The 8,648-nt window shown below is 34.3% G+C and overlaps 1 protein-coding gene across 1 annotated transcript; it reads right to left on the reverse strand.

The window, feature by feature from the left end:
- Nucleotides 1–5,091: 5,091 nt before the first annotated feature.
- LOC311609857 (vomeronasal type-1 receptor 4-like) lies at nucleotides 5,092–6,018 on the reverse strand (the record flags this gene model as incomplete). The annotated part of the gene is made up of 1 exon (XM_084803264.1): nucleotides 5,092–6,018. One exon carries the CDS (start codon nucleotides 6,016–6,018, stop codon nucleotides 5,092–5,094), a length of 927 nt encoding a protein of 308 aa, XP_084659390.1.
- Nucleotides 6,019–8,648: the final 2,630 nt, after the last annotated feature.

The following is an 8,648-nucleotide window of genomic DNA, read 5'->3' on the forward strand; positions in this document are numbered from 1 at the left end:
TGCCTTGTTGCCTCATGAATTTGATCACATTTTTTGCACTTATTTGTGCTGTTTGGTGAATATTAGATTGGACAGGTTGCTGGAGAAAGTACTTTACAGTGGAGTGATTTGAGCCTTGCTCTCTTCCAGTTGTCTGTTTCTGTTTCCTGTATTTTTTGAAGATATAAACACTCAGCTTCCTGATTTTGATGTCATGTGTGTTGCTTTATACTCAGCTTTCAAACCATTGTGAATAGTCTATATGGATACAAATGGCCAAGTGAGCTCTCCTTTCTGTAAGTTGTTTCGAATTATAGTGTCTTATTATAGCAGCAGAAGAATAACTTATATATTAATTGGTACCACAGAATGGGATGTTACTGTGGAGACCATGCACATATTTGATTTAGAGGAATATGGAAGAGTTCAAAATTTTTAATTAGAAAAACAGATGAGTGTTGTCAACTGAGCTTAAGGGGCCATTCTGTTGGTAATCGATTGTGCTCTGTGTGAAATGTACTGTAAAGGCTTGCTTAAGATTCATCACCTTAGAATGAATTAGAGAGTTTAACACCAATATTGTTAAAAGTAATTTTTGTCATATTTGTCAAAGACAATGACCATTTTGTGCTACATCCTGAGAATTTATATGAGACAGAGTTTTGAATTGATGGAATAATGTATTTGACCCTAGAAAAATTAAATACTGTACAATATTGCCTCCAGGGAATCTGAATAACTTATAACTTATGCTGCTTTACAGTGAAAAAAAACAGAGAAATCAGAGAAAACACAAAGTGAATAGTTTGGAAAGAGAAAGATTATAAGCAAGCATACCACGATGATGAAGGCATGGTGTAAAAGAGAAAGCTGTAATTGTTAAAACTATTGTCATTAAAAAGAGACATTCTTCATTTCTCCTGATGAAATAAGAGACTGGACAGGGGTGACAGTGCTGATGGTAACAGAAAAGATCATGTAGGGGAGGGAAAGGAAGATAGAGCACTTGAAGTGAAAATTAGAATGGGGAATGCATCTCTGTGACAAACTAGAAACCTATGACAATGGAAACTCCCAGGAATCTATGAGGGGTAGCATAATAAACACTGCTAGAAATGGAGGATCTGGAGCCCAAACCTGCCATTTCCTGTAACCATGAATGGTTTCCAATGTAACCATGAATGGTTTCCAATGAAGGTATTGGGGCACCAACCCATAGACCTCCAATTTTCCCTGCCTACAATATGTGCAGATGTCAGTATTGAGCAGAATTTGAGGAGACAGCCAACTAGTGACAGTTTCAGCTTGAATCTCATGACATGAGAGGGAACTCTTCCCCAACACTGTTAAAGATATTGGTATTCTGATATACTTGCAGACAGGAGCTTAGAATTATCATTATCAGAGAGGTTTCACCCAACAATTCATGGAAACAGATGCAGAAATCCACAGCCAAACATTAGGTGGGACTTGCAAAATATTGTTAAAGAGGGGGAAGATGATTATTGGATCCAAAGAGGTCAAAGACAGCACTGGAAAACCCATAGAATCAAGTAACCTGGGCTCATAGGAGCTCACAGAGACTGATCCATCAACAAGAGAGCATGTATGGAACTGACCTAGGCCCTATTCAAATATGTGGCAGATTTGTAGGTTTTTTTTCATATAGGATTCCTATCAGCTGGAGTGTTGGCTGTCTGTGACTGAGATGTCCTTTTCCCATACTTTGCCAACGTATGTAGCCTCAGTAGGAGAAGATATGCCTAAACTTACTGCAACTTCATATGCCAAGGCTGATTGATATCCATGGAAGGCATTCCTTTTCTAAAGAGAAAGGGAAGAGTAATGGATGGGAGAGGAGAGGTGGAGGAAGGACTTGGAGGAGAATAAGGAAGGGAAACTGCAGTCTGCATATAAAGTAAATTAAATATATTTTTAAAAGAAAAAATAGGTTGGTCTCTTGTATTAGAACTGTGAGAAGGGTGCTCTTATGGCAAGACCTTATGCAACTAAAATTTTAGGATATAAAGGGAGAGGATTTAAGTTTTAATTCTTTAAATTTTTAAAGATGGTACAATATGGTTGATGTTGATAAGGATACATCTTCCAGTGAATGCCTGATTTGGTCTTTTCTTACCAGTGGTACTATCTTTGGAGGCATTGAATGTACAAGCACAAGGTGCCACTGAGTCTTTTTATAGAATTTGGAGAGCTTCTGAGGACATGCGATATGTATCATAGAGTACCTGGGATGCCATGAGAAACCATTATATACAGGCATGAACATAGCGACTCTATTGCAATGTACTACAACACATGTTTGAGATGACAGATGTTGAGATAGTGAGCCAACAGAGCTGCATACATGGAGTATGCATCTTATGTTCAAAAGTTGGAGGTGTGTAGTGATCTGAGCTCTTTGATTCTAAACTCACAGACAATAAATATGGAGTCTTCTGGTGATATCCATGATTTGCTTCTGAGATGCTTTGATCCAATATTTTCTTACCATGTGTCCACTTCATACTGAACTTTGAAATGCCTACTCTCTATCATACTGTTTTGGAAGCATTAATATGATTTGGATTTATAGGACATCAGAGTTAAGAAAACGCCTTGTGTTTCACATGAAACATTAGATGTTGGACTTTTTAACTATATTGAGACATTTAAATTTACATGAAATGCATGTTTTAATATAAGATATCCATGAGATTATGGAGAATGAGAAATGGACTCTGGTTGTTTCACAGATAAATCTGTTCTATAGACTGAGGCATTTGAACATTCAGTTCTTGATTGACTGTGATATGTAAAGAGTTTGGGAAATATTTCTGTAGAGGGACTACTAAAGAGTATCTACTTCTGGTAGACTATAGAAGTTAATATTACCATTTCACTTCCATTTTCAGCTATTTGATTCTTGTTTAGATAAAAATAGGCCTGTTCACCCACTATTTGGCTACATGCTGCCATACTTCTCCCTTCTTTATGCACTCTTCCTATGTAGCCATTAGTCAAAATGGAAATATTTATAAGTGAGTTTCATCATAGTAGTTTGCTACAGCAACAAAATGTAAATTATACACTCTCAGGCTAATTCCATTTCCAGATCAATTTATTTTAATGTGCTCAGTTGTCTTGTCTCTGATGCTCACTTAGTGATTTTACATATATTATTTGAGTAAAATTTTCCACACACAGAGTTTTAATGTATGTTTCCAAATTGACGTCCTCATTTAAGGAGTATCTGGAACCTTTGGGATTTAGAATATACTTGAAAGAAAGAGTTCATGCAGTCCTATCAAGGGCTTTCAGTGTTCCTGCATCCCAATTATGAATTTATACTGTCTCCTATTTTGCAGTTTTTGCTGTATAACTCAATCTAGGAACTCTTTCACCCTTGTGACCAACTCTGTTGTTGAAAACTCCTCAGTATTACATTGTGTACATGAAGCCTACTCAGTCTGTCATACACATGATGAATGTTAAAAGTAGGAAGACATCATTTCTGATAAACCTTAATTGAGAATATTTCTACAACACAAGATGAATGAGGAGACTAGACATAGGAGAATAATCTTTATGTTGAGTAAAGGAAAAAGTGAAGATTCTGTTTGTATTACCATAAGAAATAGTAGCTGCAAACACAGATTTTAACTCTACCATTTATAGTCAGGCTTATGCATAACTCCAGTATTATTACCATCACACCTTATTTGTAACTCATTCAGAAACATTACATCTGAATAATCAAAAGTTTTCAATAGGTGTAGGCTCCTTTTTCATTAAAATTTCTGGTAGGTGTGACAAGGGGATGTCCTACTCCATGTCTCCCAACATGTAAAAAAGCATTGATGATGTTAAAGTAACCACTAAATAGTGTATTGTGGATTTTTTTAAACAGATAACTGAGACTGGTGACTATAGATTAGAGTACCTGTGATTAGAGCAAGGATCCCTGAAGTGGTATAATGTAACATTAGCAGCAGACATTATTGTTAAGTCCTTTTAAACAGAAAGTTAAGAATCTTGAAGTGCCAGTAAAATTCCCTGATGGCAGTCTATTATGCATACTAGCAGTCTATTGTATCTGCAGGTCATCAGGTCATGGGGCACAAGTCAGTGATGTGGCAGATCTCAATCAATGGTTGACAGTAAGTTACATTAAAATAAATCTAAAAATTAAGGCCATTTACCTTGAAGATCTCAATAACTCAACCTTCAGTAAAAATGGAGGACCATGCTCATATATTCATGAAAATTTCTAGAGAGAAGTGTATCAGTAGAATCTTCTTCTGTGATCTTATTTTGCATATGGATTGTTTGGGGATATTATATTCTTTTTGACTGTGCTTTCCTCTCAGATATGTCCTGTTCTCCAAGATCTCTTATTTTAAATCCCAGAAAGCTTAGTTTGTGCTGCCCAACTGTTCTCAGGTATAGTGATTGCCATTGAATTTGCTTGCCAAACAAGTATTCACACAATTATTTTAAAGTGCAACTCTCCTTTCACCAACAGCTTTCAAATGCTGCTAGGATTTCAAGTAGTGAGTATTTGTAATTCATCCCTATCTTCCTTTTCCACTCAGTGTTGGGATCTTGTATGACTTCATCTTGCACATTTTTACGTATTATATCACACAATAAATGTTCAGACATATATTTAACTGCAAAGAAATTGATTCATAATGCATGAAAAATCAAGCTGATAACTTTATCTGTATTTTTTACCTTTCATAGTGCTGGAGGTTTCTATACCATCTACTGTAGGAATAAATAACACAACCACAAAAATTGTGAACAACAATAAACACTGGCCTGACAAATTACTCCATTTTTAAAAATGTAGTAAAATAAATCATAAATTAAAAACCTACTCATGAAATTATAGACTATACTTAGCACAGTTAATTTTACTGAGAACCTACAGATATCCAGGATCTAGGCTATAAAGGAAAGTAGAGTGCTATTCTGCTGTAAAATGATAATTAATTTGATATAATCTCCACATACATTGTCTCACTGTTATACTAATGTTTTGAATGACACAAATTATCCAAATCTTAGATTTCATCACTAAAGAGCACAATTTACAGTTTTATTACAAGATTATGGTATTTTTATATTTCTTATCCACGTAAAACAGATTCTGGAAACAGTAAAATCATGACTCATTACAAATGGGCTTATTGTAGGAAAACATATAGAAATGATGGATGTGATATTCCTCACCCACCAACTGAGATCATGTGAAAGAGCAGTATAGCCATTTAAAATGGAAGAGATGGTATGAAAAGCTACAAAGGTGGAAACTAAAACGAGGATGGTCTGTGTGGCTCTGTTTTCAGGAGAAATTCTGGGGGAAGAGTGAGTGCTGAGGATGTGTTGAACTCTCTTTTTGTGTCCATAAAGTATGACAACCATGAAGGTGCTGGAACATACAATGAGCAGTGATAATAGGACTTCAGGAAACACACAAAATGCTGTGTACAATGAATCTATTATTTCATCACGGCCTTGAGAGTGACAGAATTCAATGCCTCTCTTTTGTGTCTTATTTGTGTGTCTACTTCTCTTAGTAGAAGCATATACAGGGAAAATTATATTTACTACTATGTGCAGGATCCAGCAGAGACAAATGAGGAGGCCCATGAACTTTGTAGTAGTGTTGACTTTAAATTCCTTACAGCACAAGTTCCTGGGGCTGATGGTGATTGCCTGAAAGACACTCAAGAAAGAAGTGAAGCAGATGGACATACTCTTTCCAAGTCTGTAAAAATACAATAAAAGTTTGCACCCAACATCACTGAAGAACAGATTCAACCCAAAAGATTGCATGATCTGGTAGAGTCCTTTGGAGAGAATGATCAAGGAATTGGATGTGAAGACATGTATAAGAATAACGTCTATGATCTTCAATGTATGTTCAGTGTAGTAAAGTATTAGATAGTAGAAAATAAGAGAGAAGTTTCCAAGAATACCTAATGCACTCTGAAGTGAGAGCAATATACCTATTGTTGTGTTCCCTAAGGCCATTCTGTCATTCAACAATTTTTACTTTAAATTACAGTAACAATCATGTCTCTGAGACAAAACATGTATTGAAGTTTATAGGATCCAGTGTATGTATGGAGGAATCAAATGCAAATATTGAAATTCATAGTGTACAACATATCCAGAATCTGTTCAAAATATAATTTATCATCATTAATAACTTACAAGGAAATCATTGAAGTCTATTGATGCAGTTATTTATGGATATAACTTCCAGTACATTTTCTAGAAAAGTATGAAGAATAAGAGTGCTCCATCCAGTGAGAAACAATAGCTAGTGAGTTCAAATTGAAGTAATGCTCACTTCAAAACACAGGATGAACTTCTGTACATATGTTGTCTTTAAAGAAAATACAATAAATATTCATTCTAAAGTTTAGAAGACTATAATAATGACTTTATGTTAAAAATTAGCACACATTACAGTGAGAAAGAGCTTTTATCAAATTTCGCAAAATTTCCTACTTAATGATACATGCATTCTTGTTCTTTTAGAGTCAGATATTGAAGGAAAGCCACAGAAAATGTAACATGTGATGAAGCCTTACCAAATGACAATAGAATGAAAATAGGTAAGACTAAGCAATAGAAAATCGTATACAAATAAAAAAAACAAAACTTACATTCCATGCTGTGTAAATGGGAAGAATGTATAATGTTCTTTTGAGATCCACTGTTTGATATCATCATGCAGTAACATTAGTGTAATGGAAAGATGACTTAGGATATAACATCTCCTAGTAAAGATGAGAGTAAGGAAAGCATCTCGTGACTTATTGATGGTGTTCTCATGTTTGAAAATTTTTTCACAAGAATAGATATAAACATATTGTCAAAAATCTCACTCTTATCATGAAGTCTTCAAAGGCAAAGTTCAAAATGGTTAGATAATCAGTACTTTCTAACTAGTTTTTTGATTTTCTAAGTTATTGTTACACTTTCTAATGACAGTTTGTCTTAATAACTACATCATAAAGTGGGAACACATTCATTACATCAATTTAAATTAAGCATGTTCAATGTCTTCCTTTTAAAGGTTTTATCAAGAGCATTCCTAATATTTAATTGAAACTTGCAAACATAAATGACAATAATCGCTGTATAGTCTTAACCACGTGACCCTTTTTAATTTGAATAAATGTTTGACTAGACAATGACATTACTATCATTACCAAGAAAAGGACGCATCATGGCATCAATTAAAATAGTGTTCTTTATACAATCTAAATCAACCAAAACAGCCACTAAGTTGTATTTGATAAGTGCAACATAGATGCAACATTTATTTTGTATCATACGTATTTTTTATGTCTCAGGCAAGAAAATATACTTTCTAACTAAAAAAATTAAACAGTATTACTTTCAAGTGACTTGTTGAAGACTCAGAATGAGCTATGACACATGAAATCTAGCATTTAAAATAATACCATGAATTACAAATTAAGTTGTTAGTGGGGTGTGCAGAGTTCTGTTGCTAAATTGTTTGTATTTTAGGTATAAGGTCATATCCTAAATTAACAACTCAAATAAATAAAGAACTGGTCAGTGTTCATATAGTCATTAGAATTTAATTTCTTTTATTTTTGTGACCATAACATTATTGTATAACTTTCCCTTCCCTTTCCTTCCTCGAAATTCTTCTATAACTCCTTTTCCTTTAAATCCTTTATATATACATATATATGATATATATACATATATATACATATATATGATCTGTGTGTGTGTGTGTGTGTCTGTGTCTCTCTGTGTGTGAGTGTGTGTGTCTGTGTGTGTCTTTTCATTGATGAATATTTTTAACACAAAACGACAGCCAATAAAATCTTAGAATTCTGCATGCCAGTTGAAACAATACAAAGTTTGCATGTAAGATCACAGATTGTTTCAAAGGAGATGGCAGAGAGATTTTAAAAGCAAGAAGAATAAGAAATTTTCTATGAGATTTTTTTCAAAGGAATATGAATGGCTGCATCCATAAAATATAACAAACATGACAGTAAACATAAGATGTATAAGAACAACAGAGGACATGGTAAAATATATATTTTCATATAAACAGTGCAAAGGCAAATACATGAAGTTACTTGGGATAATTCACGAGCCAGACTAGTATAATTAAGAGTTTCCAGCAAGTTAGAAATTGTCTGTCAAAGAGAAGCAAAATTGAACTTATCTAAGACAGACCAACTGAAGTTGTCCTCTGACTCCACAAGCGCAATCAAGTAAGAGTGCACCTAAACTCACAGTGTGAGTGGTCTCAACTACACATGCACAAACAAACAGAAACAAAAGAACTAAAACTGTTAACAATGGGGTTTAAGGCCTGTATTTGTGAACTCCCATGTTTAGTCACACTCTCAGTAAAAAAAAAAGAACTTTCAATGTCAGTTAACAAGAAAGCATGAGTACATATAATCTTATGAAGTATGAAAAATAAATAAAACATGTATGTACTCCAGAAATAGTCTAGACTTCTGTACTTACATACCCTATATTTAGTGCTTTTTCTTCTTTCATGTCAGAAAAAGATCTTTACCTGACTCTTTCCATATGCAGACTGTTGAGCTCAGATAAATGCCATGCAGTTCTTCACATGACAGTGATCACTGTGG

Source organism: Acomys minous (assembly GCF_964271855.1).
Source record: "Acomys minous genome assembly, chromosome: 2".
Classification (NCBI taxonomy): Eukaryota; Metazoa; Chordata; class Mammalia; order Rodentia; family Muridae; genus Acomys; species Acomys minous.